Raw genomic sequence first — 24557 nt, 5'->3', positions numbered from 1 at the left:
TTGTGTACTTTGGAAGATATATTGAACTTCTTAAAAGGCAGTCAGACCATAGGAACAGGCTGCATGTGAATCAGAGGAAACCTAGGGAAAAATAGTGTGACATTTTGTCATCATATTGGTTTGCTCAATAAATACACTTTTATTTGGCACCATTAATACCTCATGTGTTTTCATTTGTGTACTGCTAATCTCTTCTTAACACTTTAACTGTTCTTAGTCATCATGGGAATTTTTAATTTTATTTCCAATTACCTGGTTAATTTCAATTAAGATAAACCCCTTAGTAAAGACAAAACACCCATGGTCTTTAAGGCTGGAACTTCTAGTCAAGAATATAACTTTAATTTTCAGATTGTCACTTACATAGCCCTGTGTCATTGGTAAATATGAGCCAGACTCACTTAGTTCCCCAAGAAGTTAGAAATCCAGTTTTTGCAGTTCATGATACTTGCCACCTTGCACCAAACCAAGAGATGCAATTCTCATTGTCTTTACCAGACTCACTGTATTTCACTGACCATCACATCTTGCTGTTTGAGTTAGTCATCATTCATAATATGGTCTGGCTGTGTCAGTTTCTTTTGCTTGGTAATATCCATGGCCTGGGTCTTTCTGTGCAGCGTTTTGGATGATAAATGCACATTCTCTCTGGAAAACTGTCCAAAGTGAGGACAGCTGTGTGGAATCAGAGGTGTATTATAGGAAGAGTAATCTCAACTGTGAATAGCCTCTAACAAACCAGAACCTTACAGAGGACTTTACCTGTCTCTTGAAAATCAAGGTGACAGTATTTCAAGTACTAGAACATATGTAGCAGTGTCTTTTTTGACCTTCCTCTTAGCCTCTGTCGTCAGTGAGATTTGAGTAAGAGTGGGGTTGCTATAAAATTAGTTTACAGATAAATCTGCAGTCTCTCATAGGTTTGCAGGGGAGGGGAGAGGAAGAATAGTGACTCAATTGTTCTGGCTGTTTCTGTACACTTACAAACACATTTTAACATTCATAGTGTTTTTGTTTTTTTTTTCTTCAGTAACTATGTTGCTATGGACTGGGATAAGGATGGAGATACTTTAGCAATAATCACAGACAAATCTAGCACCATATTTCTGTGGGATGCAATCACAAACAAAACAAGCCAAGTAGACAGTGGCATGAGGTAAGAAATTTTTTTTTAACGTGTATTTAAAGACTTGGACCACTGTGACTTGTTGATCTGAAGACTGTATTTCAAGATCAATCTTTTATTGGAGTCCTCATATATACTCATTAAATTAATATGCTACAGTTCATTGTTAAATCATTTTTATATGATTTGCTAGTTTTCAAGTGTTTGTTGTGGATGGGGATTTTGGGGATTACAGGGTGTTTGTTTATTTTTTGAGTGTCAGCAGTGCCATAGTCTCTAGAGAGCTTCTCTTCCGTGTTACAGCTTTATGGGCGCAACAAGGATAGGTGAATTTTTTATCTGCACTGACTGCTCTTTCTCCTAAGTCTTTTAACACCAGCTAAAAGGAGCTTAAAAGTAAAGGAGATGATATCAGTGGTGCTAAGATTTTTTTTTTCCCCTTAGATTAATAAGGGGGCTAAAATGCTGTTCACAAAGTAGACTAGTTTAGGATAGAAGGAGATATCTAAGGTTCAAGTTCAAAGCCTTACCTTTCTGAATTTGGTCACAGAGTTTAAACTCTTCTGGAGTCTGAATAACCATCCAGCATTGGATTAATAGATAAGGTTGGTTGAACAATTAAACATTTGGCTTTTTTGAGTCTATTCCACTAAACTCTTGCATTCTACATAAACATTCTTCTTGAAGGAAAGAACGTGGAAACAGCTCTGTCCTCTGTTTGTTAAGGTGTATGCTATACACGTGTTATATTGTGGGAATGAACAATACTGTAACATTTTCATATGTGAACCAATACCATGGAGAGAAGAGTAACCTGCCAGTATGCAAGCAAAAAAATCCGTAGAATGTACTTAACAGAATGGAGTCTGCAGTTAATTGCAGTTCCTCCATGACCTTTCTCTCTAATACTGGAGGTAAATTGCTTACTGGAGGCAGTCTTGTTAGAACATTATATATCAATGTAACTCCCTAATCCTTTCTTTGTCACAGTGTTATTGCTTGAGCAGAATAAGCACCAAGACATAAACAGTATGATAATGAGGCTTTTCTGATATCCTTCTCTTTCTGAAATTGGAAAAACTCGCCTATATGCAAACCAAATATATTGGAGGTCATTTCACATGTCAATATTTCGAATTTCTTTCAAATTTCTATTGCATGCCTACAGTGAAATTTAAAAAGATGGGAAGGGCTGCACTAATCAGAAAATTCTGATTTCATTTTTTTTGCTTAAGAGACTCTTTGTTTTTTACATGATGTGTATAGTATCTGTATAGCCTTAAATATGCTTCAAAATAGGCCTTGCCCTATTTTAAACTTGAAGTTAAAATAAATCTTTCTAACTTCTTTATTATATTGACTAGAATGAGACCTACTCACTTTTGAGTTGGCTAAATGCAGAGGGTTATTTAAATACAAAAAAAAAAAAAAAAACAGTACAGAAGGTGACTGGAAAATTACCAGTGATTCCATCAAAAACTCTTGATGTTTGTAGACCCATTTTCATTTGTATGATTACATTACCTCATACAATTTATATTACTTTTACTGTCTTCTGCATACTTTGATAGTTCTGATATTGGTAGAGAACATTTGCTTAATTTAAAAGTTCTTCTTGGGCTGTATGACTCATAGAAATTAAAGACAATTGCAGAATTTCTTATGCAAAATATGTGAACACACGGAAGAAATCTCTACTATACAAAGTAAAATTTTTCTTTGTTTTAGGGATGCAATGTCTTTCTTGTTGTGGTCTCGAGTTGGAACTTTACTTGCTGTTGGAACAACAAAGGGAAACTTACTGATATATAACCGTCAGACTTCTCGCAAGATTTCTGTTCTTGGTATGGGCTGGTTTGAAACTACTCTGGCACATGTGAAAGTGGAATTTTGCTAATATACATAGTTTCCTTTCCAGTTCTCTATATGAACATGCAGGTAAAAAATGTGCTCATACTCAGCTTACACCTTCTGCTTTGGTGTACTCAGCAGAGTATTTTTAGAGTATACTAAGTTTTATATATATATATACGTACACAAATACTTAATACTGCCTTACTGCCTCATGAAGGACTTGTGTTACCTTTCTTGCAAAGAATTTGTGTGGTGGTTCATTTACTAAGTTACTCTTTCTTACCTGCTTAGAGTGCCTCTGGGAATAAGGGCTAAGGGTGTAACACAATCCCCAAAAATGTGATGCAAACAAATGGAAGAACAGGGGCTGTGCTCTTTCATGTAAAGTCAAACGACTTCCATCTGAGAGTGGATTTTTTTTTAAAAAAGGCTCTTGCTTTGACAGGTTGTTTCACATTCTGACAATCTGTGTTTGAATGGCTGAAGGGTATATATTTCCATCACAGATCTTTATTCTTTCTTTTTTGTTTCTTTTTTTTCTTTTTTTGGTAGTTGTGCTTGCTTTGTGTTGTATAAGTTTTTTTCTTTTTCAGGTAAACACACAAAGAAGATCACTTGTGGCTGTTGGAGCATTGAAAACCTCCTTGCTTTAGGTGGTGAAGACAAAATGATTACTATAAGCAATCAGGAAGGGGATACTATAAGACAGGTAGTATCTATAGTGCACATTTGATTTTAAGGTGTACATTAATACTCCTGGTTCCCAACAAAGCTGGAACCTATGAGAGCTTGTGCCTTTTGAATCCCAGTCCTTTCAAGGACAAGGAGCTCTTTTTTTCCCCCCAGTATATTTTATGCTAATGTGTCATTAAGACCTCAACTAAGGTCGTGTTTTCTCCAATGATTTTCTTGATTTTTGGTACTAAATGCAGTAGCAACTTTCTCTGTCTGTCTTTATGCAAAAGTATACATTGCAGGAATAATGCAATTATTTGTCATCACTATGTGCTACATTAACTGTTGATTTCTCACTCTGCACTTCTTTCTTGCAGACCTCAGTCAGCTCAGATCCCAGTGACATGCAGTTCTCAGTTATGAAGACTGATGAAAGAGTATCAACCAGGGAAAGCACAGTAAGAAGTCACTGCAAAGTACTGTAATTCAAGTGGGAATAATCTAACAGGATAACTCCATGTGACCTGCTGCCTTTTCTTCTAAGGAAATGGAGCTGACTTCTGTAGGAGGAAGTCCTGATTTTGAGATGTGTGTTCTGTTGAGCTTGCATTTACATTTGTGAACCACTGGCTCATGCAGGGGAATGTCCTAAAAATCTTTTCCACTGCTGATGAAGATTCAGAATTCAAATCCATGGGATCCTTAAGGATTATTCAAATTCCTAAATCTCATCTTTTAGTGAAGATATAGGGCCTTACTTTTAAGTTATGCCATTCTTGTCATGTTAATTTTTCTTTTCATTCATTGGCAGGTAAGTGTAGTGGTTGGCAAGAGGACTCTCTTCCTTTTTAATTTGAATGATCCTGATAACCCAATTGATCTGAAATTTCAGCAGCCTTACGGCAATATTGTAAGCTACAAATGGTGAGCAGAACTTTCTTAATTAATTATTCTAGTATCAAGAAGCTGCCTATTTTCCAAGTAGTTCTGATAAATGGTGGAAACAAAACCATCTATCTCTTGCTCAGACTGGATTTTTCTTGGCTGTATTGTAGACTTTTCAGCAATTCTTTTCTGAACACAAGGTAGTCTACATTTTTTTACTATTCTGCTCGATGATTAATAGCTCAATAGCTATAGAAACAGTATCTTCCAATAGAATCAGTGTTGGTATGCTCAGCTTTAAATGAAAATACATTGCTGTCTTGACAGAAGATTAAACTGAGGGTTTTTTTCTGTTTGGATGAGTAACTGATGAAAGAACTAGGAGTTGTGTCCTTCAGCTAGTTTATTGGTTTGCAAAGTTGTGCAAAGTTCTCATAGCCTTCTTATTGTGCAATACCACTGGTAGTGTTCCTATGAAGAAAACCTAAGCTAGAAGTTTCATATCTGTCCCAAAAAAGTAGTTGTACTATTTCTGTATCTTTGAATCATTACAGCTTGTCTTTTAATCCCTGTTCAGTCAACATGGGATTGACATCCCTTTGCACTTCAACTCTAAGAAAACCTGAAGCTGTATGCTTCTTAATTCATGACCATGTGTAGTAAGGTGTACCTGGGCTGTTTCCCTTGCAGTGATTTTTCTTGCAGTTGAGCTGATGAGATACTGTTTGGATTCGTCTTTACATGCTGTAACTATTTGTGCCTTAACCTCATTATTTCTACTTGACACTGTGAAAAGTAAACAGAATATTCACAAATTTCTTGCTTTGGTACTTCCACTGTGTTTGCTGTCCCTCAAAGGGCACAGTGACTGGCATTATTGTTTTGACATGGGACCGCATAGGCCAGCACCTTGAAATGAAAGTTGCCATCTTCTGGTATGCTTATTTCAATGAAAGTACCAGAAATCTTTCTCCTGGCATCACTGCCATGTGTGCAGCTAGCTGAAAATGAAGTGGCATTATAGAATACAGGAGAGAATAAAGGTAACTTACAAAGCATCTGGGCACAGACATGGTTCTGTCCTTTAAGGATTTTTAATAGGTTTCCCTTAACCCATTTTATATTATAGGGTTCAATGTGATATATATAAATTTCCATAATTTGTTTATTTGTTTTGTTACTGGGAGGCATTGACAGTACTCCAGCAGTCTGAAAGAAAATGCTTTTCACACGTTGCATTAATAGATCTCTTTTCTAAATTGCTGCTTTTTTGTAACAGGTATGGTGATGGCTACATTATGATTGGTTTCTCACAAGGGTGTTTTGTAGTCATTTCTACACACATTCGTGAAATAGGACAAGAAGTCTTTCAAGCTCATAATCATAAGGATAATCTAAGCAGCATTGCCATATCACAGTCATTAAACAAAGCTGCATCATGTGGAGACAATTGGTAAGTGTTGGTTTTATATATAAATAATAGGATTCAACTCCCAGAGCTGGAGGTACTGGGCATTCATGCTATGCTTCCTAAGGCTTCAAGGCTCCCTAAGAAGTGAATTTAGAAAAAGAAAGATGAATTGCTCTGTGGAACTGCTGCTCTGCCTGGAGTTAGGGGAAGGTATTATTGACAAAAATCTCTGCAACTTTAATTAATATAATTAATTGTAAACAAAAAAGAAATAAACTTTAATATATATTATTCCTTTTGATTCATTATTTTTCTGTTTTGTTGCTTGGCTACAAAAAAGTCCAAATTTCTTTACTGAGATTTATTGATTGAGCATAAACATCTGCTTAACAACAGGAGAAAAATTAATTTAAATCTCTACTGAGTATGTTGATACTTGATATCCTCCTCTCTGATGTTTGGTCTTACCTGCAGTCTAGGCAGAAGTTGAGAAGTGTAAGCAATTAATGAAATAAATAATTAAATATACTGGAGTTTTTCCAAAATGTTTTGTGCATAAGATAAAATAGCTCCTTTAGTTCGTTGTCTGCTAATCCCTGATTCTGTGATATCTGAATTCTTCAGCAAAAGAGGAATTGTGTCACAGTAGAGGTCAAACTGTTCTTTCTGTCCTCAGTTCTGTGTAGGACCAACTGCTGATTTATGACACTTGTACATCAAAAGTGCTGTAACTATGAGCAAAACATGGTGCAACTTCAAGCACTTGAGCTATTGTTCAGTAGGGGTTATTTCTTTAAGGAGTGGTTTACCTTGCATTGAGTGACATGACAGCATAAGTAGACTCTCACTCTGTCCCTTTTATATGCAGCAGGATTAAAAGTATTATTTGCATCTGTGCTTCAAACCCTGTGTGTCCATCAGTAATGTCTTTTAAAAATAAAATACTATAACAGATCAAAAGGGAGTAACAGTCTATGTTTCCCAGCCCTGAATTCTTTCGAATTGGATTTGTGCCCTTTCCTCAAATTTTAGTTCTCTGAGCAAATATTTTTGTACTGTGATACAGTGATACACTATTTACAGTGATGGATAATAATGTGTTGTTTTTAGGAAATTAAATACATTTTGCATTTGTATTCTACTTTTTGCTCCGTTAGGCTGTCTTGATTGGACTGGATTTCTTCCAGTTAATGATGACTGAGATTTGGATGCATGGGAATGACTGACTCTTTATTTTTGTTTTAGCATCAAAATCCATGATCTGACCGATATGAAAGAAATGTATGCCATAATAAACCTGGATGATGAAAACAAAGGTATGTTAACTTTCCCCATGGGGATAGAAAATTTTACAAATTAAGTTAACTGGAATTTTGACAATATCTCTGGTCATGGAGTGAAAGTACTGCTGTTGGAAAAACTGTGTAAATGTAGAATTTTTCAGAAACTGCTTTCCCAACTTGTATTTTTTAGGTGACCTGTAGCGAAATGGGAGCATATTTTACCTATTCAAAGTATAGAGAAGTACAGCTCTCAGAATATTTGATCAGTTAGTGTTATGCAGTTTTGAATCTGTATTACAATATATTCAGATTATTACAATAATACACTTAACTGGTTTCTGCTTCTTTCTATGTTATTTTTCTGTGCTTTTCAGCCTGTTTTATACTAACACTGATATTTGATCTTTTTTTGTCCTGATGTACAGGACTTGTTCTTGTGGCTTCAGTGAACAGTGTTACAAAACTGTTTTCTTGAGTAGTGGATTTCCACCTTTATCTCCTCATGTAGTGTTTGTGAATGCCTCAGTTATTGTCAAGTAGCTGGTTGCCTCCAGCATTTTAATTTCTAAGAACCTTTCTTTTTTAATTTTTTCTTTTTAAGAAATTTAGGATCCTTTCAGCACAACACTTCTCTGTCTCCCTTGGAATATTGGCATTAGTCAGTTGGAGTATGATTTTTCTAATGACATTTTCAGACACTGAGGAACAAACACCAGTTCTGTGTTTAGTACTTATTGATTTGGCAGTAAGGGGAGTAAGATGGAATTCTGCTCAGCTGCTTCCAGTATTATGGAAGTCAGTATTGAAAAGAGTGTTGATCAGTTTTGTAAGAGATCTGTAATCTGGTGTAGTGGAAGGTGACTTGCACCTAGATGACCTTTAAGGTCCCTTCCAACTCAGACCATTCTGTGATTCTGTGAAGTCTTCACTCTCAGGAAAATGCTATATTATTAAATTATGTGTTTGATTTGAGTGATTCTAATTTGTCTTGGAATTGTATTAGTTGGTTAGCTTTGACTACATTCGTACATATATTCTAGATGTTAATTTACCAATTTCACAGTTTAGAGCAAAGTAATTGCTTGTTGGTTACAGTAGTTAAAGCAAGGACTGTATTTTTTTTTTTTACAAAAACTTGTGAACATTTTAGGTGTAGATCAGATGGCTTGGACAGATGATGGACAGCTGTTGGCAGTATCTACACGAAGAGGATCACTCCATGTTTTCTTGACAAAGCTTCCAATCCTTGGAGATGCCTGCAGTACACGGATCGCGTACCTCACTTCTCTCCTTGAAGTCACCATCGCAAATCACGTGGAGAGCGTATGATAACCTCTTCCTTTTACACTTCGTGTAGATGTAAGTCAAGTAAGTATTAAAAGTGGATGAAAATGGTATTATTTTGTTTTGTTTTCTTACAGGAGCTGCCAGTCACAGTCTCTGTTGAAGTAGAGCCCAGTTTTGTCGCTATTGGTGTTTATCATTTGGCTGTAGGAATGAACAATCGGGCTTGGTTTTATGCACTTGGAGAGAATAGTAAGCATAAATTTAGTTCTCTTAAAACTAATGCAGCATTCTGTCTTATTTTATTTATTCAGTATTGTGTTTAGTTCTGGACATTCCACATTGTACAATAAAAACTTGAATTTCCTATGGTCCTGCTAGGATGAGATAATAATTTTTACAGGCTGAAGCAATTATGGCAAAGCATTATAAATAATAGAAATAAAACTTCTCATTCAGGATATTGGTCATGAAACATAGACTGTTGCTTAGTTGTTTTTTCACATCATTTTGTTAATCAATGAAGGACTTCACTGTCTGTGTCTTGAAGTACCAAGTTTGGCAAAGTACCTAGGAACGTTGATCAGAGAGTTTAAAATTTCAGTTTGGTAGATCTTCATGTTGTTTGTATGGGATAAGGAAAATTTGGTTATGCTGTATCCAAATTTTAGATGGTGTGTTTCAAACTTTCATGTTTTTCTAAGCATCTCCTTTTTTTCCGTGACAGTGAATTAAATAAAACTGTAACAATACTAGTCAGAGTTGCATAGGAAAAGAGCTTCTCTTGTAGTTTCTAACCACTTCTCTGACTTCTGAGAAGGTCTCTTTATGTGTGACTTGTCCCCTCTCTGCTCAGTTGTGATATTTTCACATGTGCTTAGTTAGCTGCAAATATAGATAAGCAAAGACCTGTACAAAATCAAAATATTTTTACCTTTTCTTTTCTATTTGAATCCTTTAGATGTAAAAAAGCTTAAAGATACGGAGTACCTGGGGACAGTAGCAAGTATGCACCTTAATTCCGATTATGCTGCTGCTCTATTTGAGGGTAAAGTCCAGTTGCATATGGTAAGAGCTCTGACAGTTTGGATTGTTGAACTAAAGAGTTGATATAAGCTGAACAAGTTAATGTAATTTTAGAAATTAAATAAAATGAAATTATCTTCAGTTAATGGAGATAAAAATTAAAAATTCTTTGGAATAGTTTTGCTGTCTAAGTAAAATACAGAGCTGAATTTCTGTAGACTTAGAAATACAACCTAGACTAGAACAGGTGAAGAGAAACGTTTTCTTGTCAGCTATTTAACAGGTTTTATTTTAAAGGTCACTGATAGTGTGGCAGAAGTAGATGCTAGGTTCTTAAGAGATGCACATGCAAAGTTTTTTCATCTAATTTTCTACAGTTTTATACAAGCAACACTATGATACCCTATTGTTAACAGTGGAGTTTTTCAGTTCATTCTATTCTTTATATTTAGATAGAAAGTGAGGGTTTGAGTGCCCAAGAAGAACGAGAAACTCGACTTTTCCCAGCAGATGATGATAAATACCGAATTTTGTGCCATGCTTTAACTAGTGACTTCCTCATATATGGTACAGATGTGAGTATTACATGAGTATTACTTCTTTTAAAAGATACTTTTAGACGGAATATATTTCTGTCTGAATTTTTTTTATTACTGTTCATGCTTTTGGCAGAACAAAAAGTGCATCTGTGAACTTTAGAGTGGATTATTTTCTATACAAGAACTTTGAGCAAATACAGTCAAAATTGCATCCAGCTTCCTTTACTGTTGCATTTATATGATGTGCCTTGGCAGGAAGGTTAAGTTTTGCTTTTAGTAGTGTTTGTTGCAAAACACTGCTTTTAATAACAATAGAACTTAATTCTATTGCATTACTGAGAGGATTGGCAATGAAAATGTCTTCCAGATATAAGAAAAAACATAGCGCTTGCCTTGCAAATTTGGTGATTTAGGTAGTGATGTGAAAAATGTGGACAAAAAGGTACTCCTATACATGTGTCATAGCATAAATGAAAGCCTTGACTTGCTGCTGAAGCCTTTGTCCAAAGAGAATTTTTGTAATGTTTCAACAAGGATAGGAATTAAGGAGGGCACTGAAGAAGGGTGAGGACATGCTGATGGATTTTTCTGGAGATTTTTTTAATGTATGAGGATAGTTTTTTGTCCTTTTAATATTTTCTGGCACTGGGAATACAGGGCACATTTGGCATTGTAGTATCATGCTCTTTGTGATACTGACTGATGTATTGACCTTCCAGAGGCAAGGCAGAACTGTCTCTGGTTTAGTAACTTGAGTGTGAATTTTGTAGCAGATGAGGCCTTTCCCACCTCCTAAGTACCTAAACTGATACTGGTAAATTTGGAGTACTAAATTTGCTACTGATCAATTTGATGTGTACAAATTGGTGACACTGATATCAAAGCCACGTTTTTTAAATATACCTTTAATCACAAATCAGTTTGAGTGCTTTTATTCCCTGAGTTATGTGCCTCTCTTCTTAAGAATGTGTGGTTCTTCCTTGGAAACAAATTTTACAGCATTTTTTAAAGGTTAGGCTTCTCTCAGCAATGAGACATGTTTCATTTGTTTAGAGAACTGCACAATAAACACTTGTCTCCACAAAGCAGAGGGAGGTAAGTATCAAAAACCACTCAAACCTGCTAAATCCTTTCTTTGTCCCACAAAAGTTTCTCCTGTCCTACCCAAAACAGGGTGTGAGAATGAAGGAAAAAACCCCTCTTGGAGGTACTTTTTTTGAGCACTCAGTACTCTAAGATGGAAGACAATACAGCCAAATTGATTACCTGCTTGCCACTTACTGATGTAATTATTAACATTTTCTGTTATTTGTTGTTAGACTGGAGTTATTCATTATTTCTACATTGAAGACTGGCAATATGTGAATGAATATCGACATCCTGTCAGTGTGAGAAAGATTTTTCCAGATCCTAATGGAACCAGAATGGCTTTCATAGATGACAAAAGTGATGGCTTTGTCTATTGTCCAGTAAGTTGTGTGGGATACCAACACAATATATTTACAAGCAGGCTTTCAACTATATATATATATATAGTGTTTTTAATAGAAAATGAAGAAGATTTTGTCACTCCAGCATGTATGCTGATACAAGAAATTGGCAAGGAAGCTTGAAGATAATTTAATGGTAATGTGAGGAAATAAAATCTGTCATACTAGATTAGGACAATGTCATTATACTAAGTTCCTGATAAGTAATTTTAAAAAATGTATGTGTTTGTGTATTTAAATACAGATAATTTAGCCAGTTTCACTGCCCCTCTCCATACCTTTTTTTTTTAAGAATAGTAAATATCATTTATATAATGTGTATTTTCTCTGCTTCAAATTTAAATTCTTGTGTTATTCAGAATCACTGCTTATAAGGAAACCTTTTCTTAAAACAATTTTCATATTTCTGCACTAACTATATTATTTTTAAGAATTTTAATCACAGCTGAGATTAATATTTCTTGCCTTAGTCACTTGTTGGTAATTTTACTTTTGCGTTATATGTAGGCAAATGATAGAGTATACGAGATTCCAGACTTCTCACCAACCATTAAAGGAATCCTGTGGGAAAACTGGCCAATGGATAAAGGTGTTTTTGTTGCCTTTGATGATGATAAAGTGTACACCTACGTTTTTCATAAGGATACCATTCAAGGTACCATAAACTCTTTAAAAAAGTTATTCTTAAAGGTTGTACTATGTTAGTTAATAAAGTAAAATGTTCTGAATCTTTATTTGTCTTAAATAAAATGCATATAGAAATAAATAGTACTACAGAAGATTTTAAGTGCAACTGATGAATAGAAAACTAGTTACTTTACAGGTTTCTCTGTAAGACATTTTGGTCTCAACTCCATAAGCTATTATAATAGTTCATCTGAAAGTTACCTGTGCTTCAATTGTATTTGGAAGCATTAATGAGAAAAATTTCAGGGTCAGGGTGATAAAACTTGCATCAGGGTCACAAAACTTGTATTCACTGAAAGTGTTAAAGTTGTAAACATAGCCATTTCTATATTTGCAAGAAATAAACATTTCAATTTACCTACAAATATTTGGAAAAGGACCTTACTGGTTTAGAAGCTTTATATTCTGTATATTTACTGAAAGATGTGTGCTTGTGTAGTTGCTGCTGACTGCCAGAATTACACACCCTGAATTAATGTCCTGCAAATATACATGTTTTCAGCTGCTTGCTATACTTTTTACCATGTAGGGATTTTTACATGACGTCTTTTTTTTCTTCCTGATCTTTGCATCTAGGATCAAGGATTATTTTGGCAGGTGGCACGGAAGTCCCCTATTCGTATAAACCTTTATTGTTGTATAACGGAGAATTAACTTGTCAGACTCAGAGTGGGAAAACAAACAATATCTATTTAAGTACTCACAGTTTCCTTGGCAATTTGAAAGGCTTTGGACCTGATACACTGAGACAAATCCTTACTCAGACTCTAATGTTGAAAAGGTACATTTGCATTTTAATTATATTGTGTAAATTGTTTTCTTCTGTGCTTATAGTTCAATAATATCCTGCTGATTTTGAAGTGTCCTGCTGAATACTGATAAAGTTCACATAGCTCTCCAGGCAGACCAAGCAAAGTAAATGACCCAGTGGTGGTCTGAGGTTTTTTTACTGTTGAGTAAAAGCCTAAAGTAAGTTTTTCAAGATTTATTCGGGGTTTTGTGACAGTGGCTCCTCCGAAACTGGTTGAAGGCGCTTCTGTTGTACTCTCCTCCCTCTGCAATGAAGCAATCCAAAATCAGTACAATGGAAAGAATGCCAGAGTAGGGAAAGCAGATGGTTTCCTGAGAAAGTATGGTAGAAACAGGAGAAACAGAACTGTAAGGTACACATTTGTACTTTTACTTTCTTCCTGATACACCTCTCTCTCTGGCTTAGAAGTAAATGTTTTTTATGTTTTCTCTAACAGAGAGAAAAAAATATTGAGAGGGAGTTTTGAGTATGAGTAATACTTAAAATTAAAAGAGTTGTAAATATGTTTTACCTTCTATAGGTTTTCTGAAGCATGGGAGGTTTGCAAACTTCTGAATGACCAGTCTTGTTGGGATGAGCTGGCCAAAGCTTGTTTACATCATATGGAGGTGGATTTTGCAATACGTGTTTATCGAACATCTGGTAATGCTGGGATGGTGATGTCACTAGAGCAAGTAAAGGTAAAATATAAAGTCTTACCTAGGAAATATGGTTATTTAATTCCTCTTTAAGACTTGCTGAATTCTTGGGATTTTTTTGCAAGGGGAAAGGGTTGTTTTTGTTCAAACAGAAGTTGAGTTGCTTTCGAGGGACATAGAGGATAAAATGCCCAAACTACAGACTGTTAACTTGGTTTTCTCTTGAAGCAGTTGCAGTCTCTACTAGACTGCACAGTATTTCTTTCTGCATTTGCTTGAGAACAGCAGAATGTATTCATGTCTCAGGCATTGGGAGGCTCTTGTTTCCTTTTGTTATTTTTGAGAAAATGTTGAAGACTGCTATTAAAAACAAATCCAAAACAAAGCCAGATTGTATTTATACATCTAAAAATTAAATAGTACCTCAAAATTATACTTCTGCAAATTGCTGATTTTAGACAGTGTTAGCTGTACTGGCAATAAGGGCTTTTTCTGGTTTGTAGAATTCAATAAACATCATTGTAAAATGTAAGGATATTTTATTTTATTATTTTGCTTTATTTTTCTTACTAGATTATGTTATTTGTACATTATTTCTTTTCTTTTGGACTACTTCTGTACCTATTATGTCTTTCTGTAGGGAATAGAAGACCACAACCTTTTAGCAGGACATCTTGCAATGTTTACTAGTGATTTTAACCTGGCTCAGGATTTGTATCTGGCATCCTCCTGTCCTATTGCTGCTCTTGAGGTATTCATTTATGATACGTGTTTTTTCTGCTGATTTTTTTTCCAGGTTAATGCTGGAATATTTTACCTTCTGATAATTTTGTCCTTTTATGATTTTGATCTTGCCGTTGTGTGACTGGAATCATAGACTGTCCTGAATTGGAATGGAACCACAAGGATCATTGAGTCCAACACCTGGCCCTACACAGAACAGTCCCAAGAGTCACACCATATGCCTAAGAGCATTGATCAAATGCTTCTGGAAGTCTGTCAGGCTTAGTGCTGTGACCACTACCTTGGGGAGCTGTGCCAGTGCCCAACCACCCTCTGAGTGAGGAACCTTTTCCTGAATCATATCCAGTGTAAAACTGCTCTGACACAGCTTCAGGCCATTCCCTTGGGTCCTGTATCTGGGAGATCAGTGAGATCAGTGTCTGCCCTTCCTCTTCCTCTCAGAAGGAAGTTGTAGACTGTGATGAGGTCTCCCCTCAGTCTCCTCCAGGCTGAACAGACCAAGTGCCCTCAGCCACTCCTCACATGGCTTCCCCTCAAGGCCCTTCACCATCTTTGTTGCCCTCCTTTGGACACTCTCTAATATCTTTATATCTTTCTTATGCTGTGGTGCCCAAAACTGCACACAAGGCTCAAGGTGAGGCCACCCCAGCTCAGAGCAGAGCAGGACAATCCCCTCCCTTGCCTGGCTGTGATGCTGTGTCTGATGCACCCCAGGACAGGGTTGTCCCTCCTGGCTGCCAGGGTACTGCTGACTCATGTTCATTTTGCCACTGACCAGGACCCCCAGGTCCCTTTCCATGTCACTGCTTTCCAACATTTCATTCCCCAGTCTGTCTGCACATCCAGGGTTGCCCCGTGCTATTTGCAGAGTCTGGCACTTTTCCTTGTTAAACTTCATACAGCTGGTGAGTGCCTAGCCTTCTAATTTGGCAAGGTTCCTCTTCTTCTCAGGGCCTTCCTACCTTTCAGGGGATCAAGAGCTCTTCCAACCTAGTATAATCAGCAAACTTATTTATTATACTTTCGGGTCCTGTGTCCAAGTCATTTGTGAAGATGCTGAAGAGCACAGGGCTGAGGACAGAGCCCTGTGGAACCCCCCTAGTGACAGGTCCCCAGTCTGATGTCACTCCATTCCCTATAAGCATTTGTGTCTGACTCGTGAGCCAATTGCCCACCCACCCCATTTTGTGTTTATTCAGCTGGTGGCTGCACATTTTGCATACTCTAAGAGACTGTATTCAAAGCTTTATTGAAATTCAAAAAGATTACATCAACTGTCCTTGATCAGCTAGGTGGGTTACCTTATAATAAAAGGAAATAAAGTTTGTCAAGCAGGACTTTGCTCTCCTGAAGCTGTGCTGTCTGCGACCAATGACTGCATTGTCCTTCAAGTGTTTTTCAGTAACTCCCAGAGTAATCTTTTCCATAATTTTACCAGGCACTGAATTGAGACCAACAGACCTGTAATTTCCAGGTCAACCTAACAGACCTTCCTTCTGGATGAACATCTCTCAAATTGTCTGAATCTTTCTAGATATTAATTCAATATTTATATTTAGAATAATTTAAAGTTCAGAATAGAGGACCAAATTTGATACTTGCATGAGAAAATGTTACTCTTTTTTGTTAATAGATGCGAAAGGACTTGCAGCACTGGGACAGAGCACTTCAGCTGGCTAAGCGTCTGGCCCCAGACCAAATCCCTTTCATATCAAAGGAATATGCAGTGCAGCTTGAATTCATGTAAGTTCTCCTGTATGGCTGTTCCTATAAAACCAATACTCATGTAGTATTAAAACAATACTCATGCTCAATAGAAGAGCACAGAATTGAGATATTTCAGATTACTGCATTGCTGAGAGAGGATTTAGTGAGGTTGTGCAGCTATAGTATGAGGAAGAGGAATTTTGCAAGGAATCTTTCATGCTAGAGACATGTTAGTAAACCATAGTTCCTTTTGACTATTTCTGGTTTATGTAGATTCTTTGCTACTGGCAGATCCACTGTATAATAACATCTACTAAATAAATACTTTGGTGCAGGCAAGTGCTTGGAAAATAGAGAAAGTCCGAATCATTTAACATTTCTTACATTGGTTGAAAGCCATGCCTTTTGCCTGTCTTTCTTTAAATATCTATAAGCCTTCATTTTCTTAAACCATTTAGGTATAGATGTATCAAATTTCAAGGCTGCCAATCCCTGAAAGACAGAAGGTATTAACCATTTCACGTAATTTTAAAGTCTATTTAATAGTTAATTCTTCCCAGATAAAACCTGGTCTATTTGATATCTAAGTCAAGAGGAAAAACTTAATTATTATTAGTTTGTAGACAACTCCCTCTCCCTGGCAGTACACCTGGCATTGAGAGGACACTTGCTGCTCACAGAAAGGAAGGAATGGTCACAGTTGAAGCAATGGAACCATCTGGAACTTGAATTCTGAATATACACTGAATATACAGGGAAAAAAATTCCCTTTAATTTTGTGTTACGGAAATTCTAAATAATTTCAAGAATTACCTTTCATTTCAGAAATATCTGGAATACACCTGAGACTGCTGACGTGTATTTTGCAGATAGATTCTTTGCATTTCAAGGGAGATTTATTGGTCTCTGTCCAACAGAATCAAGAGGTGGAATTGCCTCTTTGACCAAGAGCTTGATCAAGTCCATGGAAAGTGCCATGACATTCTGTGTAACTCTCCACATCTCAGATACCTCACAACCTTCTGTGCAGTTGTTATGTCTAAATCAAGACAAATACATGCATAATGCGTGCATAAAGTGGGAGAAGGGCAAACATATCTTCCAATTAAAAATATTTGTCTGTATAACTTCCAATTTTCTTTTAGGGGTGATTATGTTAATGCTCTGGCACATTATGAGAAGGGAATCACTGGAGACAATAAGGTAATTCCTTTTTAGGAATGCTAGCATTGTACTGTCACAATATACATTAAGTTGTCATGTTTCAGACTCATTTGAATTCCAATTTTTTAATTCCGCTCTAAATGAAATGTTATTAAGTCTGTAATATTTTGTTAGTTTGTTTCAATGCTTGATTATACTGTCACTTTTGTGGGTTTCTAATGTGTAATCTATAGTTACTGCTTTTTATTTGATTGCCACTCCAGGAGCATGATGAAATTTGTCTTGCTGGAGTGGCTCAAATGTCCATTCGAATGGGAGATATCCGTCGAGGGGTAAACCAGGCCATTAAACATCCCAGTAGGTTACTAAAAAGAGACTGTGGAGCTATCCTGGAGAATATGAAGGTATTCAAAAGACTTAATATAAGTTAAGGCTGAATATGTGATTTCACTAGGTTAGTAATTTATCTATGATCTTAATTTAGAAATTCTATTTTAATGGTTTCCGATATTGTAGCAATTTTCAGAAGCTGCTCAGCTGTATGAAAAGGGACAATATTATGACAAGGCAGCGTCAGTGTACATCCGGTGTAAAAACTGGTAAGTACAGGTTTCAGGGAAATGTTATATTTCAGAGGATTTGCTGGGGTACTCTTTTAAAAGATTGATTCTCTGAATAGCACAAATGCATCATTAACTATGTTTTATTGATTTTAATGTTCCACATTCAAGCTGAAGATTCTCTCAGAAATTTATGTTGTTTTACTATAGTCCTACTGTAATTGGGAAATAATTTTTTCCTTTTTTTTTTTTGTGTTATGGTAATGTCTCCTGCAGTTTCAAGTCCTTTGTGGGTGTGTGCACATGCACACATCCACACTGAATTTAGTGCTCACTGAATATAGTAATTATATTTGTGTAGTTACTGTTTAATTAATTATATTTCTTAATTTTATAACATGCATAGCTGAGACTGAGTATTTGGACAAATGGAAATGATTCAAGAGTAGCCAGAAACATAATTTTCTTTTTTTTTTAAGTTAATTTGATTGTTGCAAAGTCTCCATTGGAAAAATCCAATTTTCTGAGAGATTTAAGGGCTCAGTTCTGGCCTGATTGCATTTTATGGACTCATCACATTAGGAACTGATCAGACAGTTCAGTAAGACCTCTTTCATATGAGTGCTGTCAAGATTAGGTTGGAATATTATGTGCATTTATTTGAAAAATGAAAATGTTATTCCATCAAAGAATTGTCAGTGGCATCAAAATGAGCCAGGAGAGCAGTTGGTTAAGGGGAGTAGCTTCCATCTAATGATAACCTTGATTTGGTAAGTGGGAGGTACAAGTTTTGTTTACTCCTGAAGTGGGAGGTTCAGTTCGAAGAGTGCCCATATTTTAGTCAGAGAGGTGAGATTTAAAGTCAGCCTCTGTTGAGTCTCTGATATCCTTTGTCATGAAAGGCCCACTGCTTGGTTTTCTGGGTTTTATAGATCTTTCAGGTTATAGTTTTAATGCTGTGCTTCATTTGTTGGTTAATCCAAGAACACCTGAGGTAAAAATGGTTGGTCTTGCACTTCTTATGCTTGTATACCTCAGACTTACAAAAAGAGAAGAGACTGTCTTCAAGCCTGTGTGCTCATAAAGCAGCCTGAATTTCCAGTTCTTACAAAGGGCAACTTTTTGAAAATATTGGAGTGACTTCAAAGCTTATCCATTATGTTCAGTTTCTTCTATCAGACTCTTTTTTGGTGTTAATATAAATATGACAGTTTTACTGGAGAAAAATTGGAACCAGATGTATTTATTAAATAGCTATTATCTTTCTAGGGCAAAGGTTGGTGAACTTCTACCTCAGGTTTCATCTCCAAAGATTCACCTACAATATGCAAAGGCCAAGGAAGCAGATGGCAGGTACTTTTGAATGCTCTTTTTAAATATAAAACATGTTATTGCTGTTGTTGTTGTTATTATTATACATTGGTGTTTTTGTAAAATAAATTAAAGCACATACTGAAACTTTTGCATAAAATAGTCATGTGAAAATGGATTCTAAAATATGTTAAATTTACACTTAGTGTCTTGAAAATTAGAAATACAATCTAAGGACATTCATCTGGTATCAAAGATGTGTTTCTAATTAATTGTTTTCCTGTCTAAACATTAATCTTTCTAACAAAAATCATCAAAAGTTTTAAAGTACTGAATGTCATTCCCCTTAGCAGAGTATTCAAGTTCAGTTTGTTTCTAGCAACTCCTTAGTTGTGATTTTAAAGGTCTTTTAAAGGCAGAATAATCATTAAATTTTTTTTTCATTCTAGAATCAAATTACTGGTACATCTTAATGGCTGCACTTGCATAATATTTTATTAGCTGAAGTGAAAGCCCCAAATAGGTTATATTTAATCACAGAATGTAGCTTCTCCTAGTCCTTACCTGTAAGTAAACATGCTTCAGAATAATGATACTTTACAATATGAAATGGCACCAGAGTTTAATGTTTGCATTGATGAGACTAGAAAATACTATTTGTATCAATTGCATAGTAAGAGAATGAGAAATTTCTTTGTCTTGTCTACAGCACAGAAAAGAGGTCTTATTTTTTAAATATTGAGCACATAGCTATCATGTTTGGTTTTTATTGTTCTCTTGCTCCCAAGGGATTTCATATGGAAGAGATGAACTTTTTTTAGTATATAGCAAAAGAGATGCTGGCAGAGTAGGTTAAAAATAGTATTGTGGTAGATATTTTTCTGTTGCCTCTGCTTTTCATTCTCCTAAGAGAAAATGAAACCAAAAATAACATAGTAAATGCAGAGCAATGTGATTACATGCAAACTGAAAGGAAGTTGCTATAAAGTAATCTCACAGAAGTAAAATACTTTGTATCCTTCACACTATATTATGAAGAGTTATTTACAAAGTTAAAACACCTGATGTGGAACCATTATTTTGCAGGTATACCGAAGCTGTGATAGCTTATGAACATGCAAAACAATGGGATAGTGTAATTCGACTATATTTGGATCACCTAAATAATCCTGAAAAAGCTGTTAATATTGTGAGAGAAACACAGTCTCTTGAAGGAGCAAAGATGGTGGCCAGGTAACAATCATGTTATGCACATTAAAAAGAAGTCTATATCTATTGGGAGTTTATGAGGCTTGCTAACATATAAGACTCTGGTTATTGGTACTTGGCAAGTGACTGTATAATTCAGTTAATTGATTTGAGTTCTTTACGATTTGGACAACTAAACAGGTACTGATTTTTTTGTTGTTGTTGACTTTCTGATTAAAATTATATTAACCTGTAGTGATAAGTTTATACAACAATAAAAAATCACCATGCTGTATCATTCATACTAAGTTAATTTTAGGACCCTAGTTAAAACAATCCAGATAGAAAATGGATTGGAAGTGTGTCATATTTGTATGTATGTAATTTACTATCTTCCTAAAACATTTGGTGTTTTCATTAAGCTAATTAGTACTATGGTATTAATTTGTCATTCTGATTAGATTCTTTCTGCAGCTTGGTGACTATGGTTCTGCCATCCAGTTCCTGGTTTTGTCCAAGTGTAATAATGAAGCTTTCACATTAGCTCAACAACACAACAAGATGGAGATTTATGCTGATATCATCAGTGAGTATCCCAGGCTCATAGTTTGCATGCATTATGTTTTGCTGTTCTTTTAGTTGATTTTTAACCAGTTTGAAATCATAAAGACAGTGAGCATTAAGTTTTGTTCCCCATTTCCAGTCAACATGGCCAGTTTTGGCAATGATATGTGTCTTTGTTCAGGCCTACAAGCCAGATTTTGCTTTCAACTTTGCTGTCTCCTTGGTTTTCAAATCTTGCCTGTCCTAAAGGGTTTTTTTTCTTTATCCATAGCGATAAAACTTTTTTCTAGACTATTTTCTTGTGCCCATTAAAGATAATCCCTTTCTTTGACCTTGATACAAACCAGAGCATTTGACTGGTACAGTTCTTGATTTTTGTTCCCTTTTCCTTTTTGTCTTGGTTCCAGCTCCTTTCTTACATGTCACTTTATTTCCTTTTCTACTCTTTAAGACCCTTCACGGCCTCCTCTTGTATCAGTGAGAGATGGAAGGGAGATCTTACTGAGAAGCTGACTTTTATCTTAGTTCATCAAGCCAGTCAGAGTCCACCTTGTCAATTTGCACCAAATTTTATAGTTTCCATTTGTGTGAGGCACCTTTGAAGAGTGCCCTATCAGCTCCACATATATATCTCCCAAATTCTCATATTTTCAATTAATCTCTTTGTTTAGACGTTGATTTCTTATTTTGAAGGTTATAAAAACTTGGCAACAGTTAGCTTGGAGATGTATGGTTGCAGATGATTGTCAAGGTGACCACAATTGTTCTACAGTTCCTTATGCTTTTTTACTTCTATCCAAAATAGGATCAAACTGTAATCTAAGTGGGTAAAAAAGGAGTTTAAAACTAACTTCGGAGTAGTGACTGCCTTTGTTTCATGTGTGTACAGCAGAATGGTTAGAAGACTTAACTAGCACTCGCTGCTACCACATGGTTGCATTGGCCCTCATAGCCTTGCTTTGTACAATACAAAGTATGCTTCCATATTCTGAAACTGTGAAAGTAATTCAGGTGATAATCTCATAATCACTTGCCCTGCTTTATTGTTGCCAAGACATGACGGAAAAATTCATTATCAGTTCATAGCAATGCCCATTTCATTATGATTTTTTAGAAGAGATTGTAGTGACAGGATGAGGGGGCATGGTTTGAACTAAAGGAGAGTAGATTTAGATTAGATCTTAGGAAATATTTCTTTGCTGTGAGGGTGGTGAGGCACTGGAAAGGTTGCCCAGAGAAGTTTTGGATGTCCCATCCCTGGAAGAGTTCCAAGGCTAGGTTGGATTGGAGGTCTGGGCAAGATGGTCTCATGAAACCCCCCCCGCCGTATGGCAGGGGGCTTGGAGTTAGATGATCTTTAAGATCCCTTCAAACTCAAATCATTCCATTATTCTATGATTGTGTGAAAAACATACATTTCATTATGGTGTAAAACCTGTGGAAACAATTTATTTCACTATGTTACTAGCTTCTAATGTCTGTCATTTAGTCTGATTAAATAGGAAAAAATAAGTAAGACATAATTTGAGTCTGTTTGGCTTTGGTTTTCTTTGAATGCAAGTAGAAAAACAAAATAGAATTGGAATATATTCCTTCAGTAGGGTCTTCATCTTATTTGATAAGAATACCCTGCTATCACTCAGATGTGTTTGTTGCAGGTTCTGAAAGTTCTACCAATGAAGATTATCAGAGCATTGCACTATATTTTGAAGCTGAAAAGAAACATTTTCAGGCGGGGAAATTTTTCTTGCTGTGTGGTCAATATGGACGGGTCAGTATTTAAAGGATAATCTGGTGAAAGTTAAATGTTTATAGAAACTGTTCAAAATGCAGTTTTCAGGAAAGTTCATATTAGATTTTAAGTGCCTTAACTGATGACATACTGGTATTTTTGAAAGGGTAAAAAAATGTAAGCAAACTATTTATATTTACAGTTATCTAGACTGTGTTCCATGAATGATACATTGCCATGCACAGAGGTTTTTCATAGCAGTAGAAGCTTGAGGTGAATCAATGATACACTATTGCAAATGAATTTCTTGAGTGTCATAATCTGCAGCAGCAATTTATTTGCATTTCATTGCCTTGACCAGTGGAGACTTGGTTGCAGAGTAACTAGTTCGTTTAATTGCTGTTGCATGTCCTAACTGAAAGCTTTTTTAAAAAAAAGAAAATATGTTAATTGAGGTATGTTGATTGACACACTTTTGATCAGTTACAAGTCTGTGAACTAATGCTTATGAAAAGTTTGACTTTTGCATACTGAACACATACCAAAATAATATGACTGATTTTTGCAAATTGTAGCCATTGTAGATGACAGCTCCTTCAACTGTGGCATGGGGGGCTCCATGACATTAAAAACATTATGACATTAATCACATTGTGACCTTATTACTTTAATCATTAATTTGTTATCACCATATTGCTGTGAACATCATTCACAGTTAGTGAAGGTGTACACCAGAATTTGGCAAAGTCTCAATTGTTTCTTGCATGAGTATCTGTAAGAGCAGCTGCTACCTCTGTAGTTGAGATAAGCATTCAGTGTGACACTTGTCTTATCAAAATGCAGAGAGCGAGAACTTGATAAAAATGAGAAAAAATTAGCTTCATGTGTCTCAATTTTAATTTCTCTTCTGTATCATTTTAGGCATTAAGGCACTTCTTGCAAAGTCCAAGCACAGAAGATAACTTGGCTATGGAAATGGCAATTGAAACAGTAAGCAACTTTGATAAAAAATTCTTCTTTTTAAGATGTTTACCTTCAGTACTGTGACATTTTTCCAGCGTCACTGACTATATTTAGACAGATTTCAAATAGAAAGAAAACTGTATCAGTAAAGATGATATCTAAACATGTCTAAAAATCCCAACTTAACACGTTAGAAAATAAATGCAAACTGCTGCATGTCAAAGCTGATGAACCAAGGAATCATCTGGTTTGAACATACAGAACTAAAAAAACCCAGGTTCTAAATCTATCTAGTTTCAGTGTTTTATGGAAAGGCTCCTTATAAGTAAGTTATTTTTTTCCTTCTTCTTTCATGTAATAATTTCTTTTGTCTTTTTTGATAGGTGGGACGAGCAAAAGATGAAGCCTTGAAAAATCAGCTGATTGACTATCTTATGGGAGAGGGGGATGGCATGCCTCAGGTATTGTATTTTTATCAGTGCTATTGTGTCGCTTTTCTGTGCTACAAGATATTTGAGTTTACTTGGTCCTAAAGTTCTTAGTAGGCACAGACTGTGCTTTAGCTTTCATTAAGGAGCAAGACTTGTATGATCATTCCGTGAGTCATTCACCCAGTAACTCCAGATTCAGATATATAAGAAAGGAAGCAACTATCCTAGATATAATATTTTTCTTCAGTTATCTTTATGAAAGCAGGTAGTTGGACAGAGGAGGTTCAAATTAATGCTCATAATGAGAGTAAGAGACAAAACTTAGCTGTTTGTTATCACCAGTTTGCCAGCTGGCTGTTGCCTTTCCCAGGTGGACAGTCAACATGTGTATGTCTGGAGACGAGCTACAGCTCTGATCTCTTCCTGCAGGGGCAGAGTTGGTCTGGCTTTTGTGGTGGAAGAAAGCAGTTTAGAGTAGGAGATG

General features: G+C 35.8%; 1 protein-coding gene across 2 annotated transcripts in view; it reads left to right on the top strand.

Annotated features, from left to right (window-relative positions):
- Window positions 1-24557, top strand: part of WDR19 (WD repeat domain 19) — a 42305-nt gene that overhangs the window by 864 nt on the left and 16884 nt on the right. For both annotated transcript variants that reach the window (XM_066317104.1, XM_066317103.1), the window contains exons 3-28: window positions 1031-1156; window positions 2855-2970; window positions 3574-3689; window positions 4033-4113; window positions 4467-4579; window positions 5820-5993; window positions 7197-7267; window positions 8385-8557; window positions 8656-8770; window positions 9480-9586; window positions 9997-10119; window positions 11403-11552; window positions 12081-12228; window positions 12837-13041; window positions 13592-13751; window positions 14350-14460; window positions 16087-16196; window positions 17306-17363; window positions 17588-17728; window positions 17841-17923; window positions 19154-19237; window positions 20282-20428; window positions 20845-20969; window positions 22606-22718; window positions 23601-23669; window positions 24026-24103. In XM_066317104.1, coding sequence (XP_066173201.1) covers window positions 1031-1156; window positions 2855-2970; window positions 3574-3689; window positions 4033-4113; window positions 4467-4579; window positions 5820-5993; window positions 7197-7267; window positions 8385-8557; window positions 8656-8770; window positions 9480-9586; window positions 9997-10119; window positions 11403-11552; window positions 12081-12228; window positions 12837-13041; window positions 13592-13751; window positions 14350-14460; window positions 16087-16196; window positions 17306-17363; window positions 17588-17728; window positions 17841-17923; window positions 19154-19237; window positions 20282-20428; window positions 20845-20969; window positions 22606-22718; window positions 23601-23669; window positions 24026-24103 — 3097 coding nt within the window. The remainder of the gene's footprint in view (window positions 1-1030; window positions 1157-2854; window positions 2971-3573; window positions 3690-4032; window positions 4114-4466; window positions 4580-5819; window positions 5994-7196; window positions 7268-8384; window positions 8558-8655; window positions 8771-9479; window positions 9587-9996; window positions 10120-11402; window positions 11553-12080; window positions 12229-12836; window positions 13042-13591; window positions 13752-14349; window positions 14461-16086; window positions 16197-17305; window positions 17364-17587; window positions 17729-17840; window positions 17924-19153; window positions 19238-20281; window positions 20429-20844; window positions 20970-22605; window positions 22719-23600; window positions 23670-24025; window positions 24104-24557) is intronic.

Source organism: Sylvia atricapilla, chromosome 4 (genome assembly GCF_009819655.1).
Source record: "Sylvia atricapilla isolate bSylAtr1 chromosome 4, bSylAtr1.pri, whole genome shotgun sequence".
Lineage (NCBI taxonomy): Eukaryota > Metazoa > Chordata > Aves > Passeriformes > Sylviidae > Sylvia > Sylvia atricapilla.
Note: the sequence above shows the minus strand (reverse complement) of the source record. Positions and strands in the feature narration are given on the sequence as shown.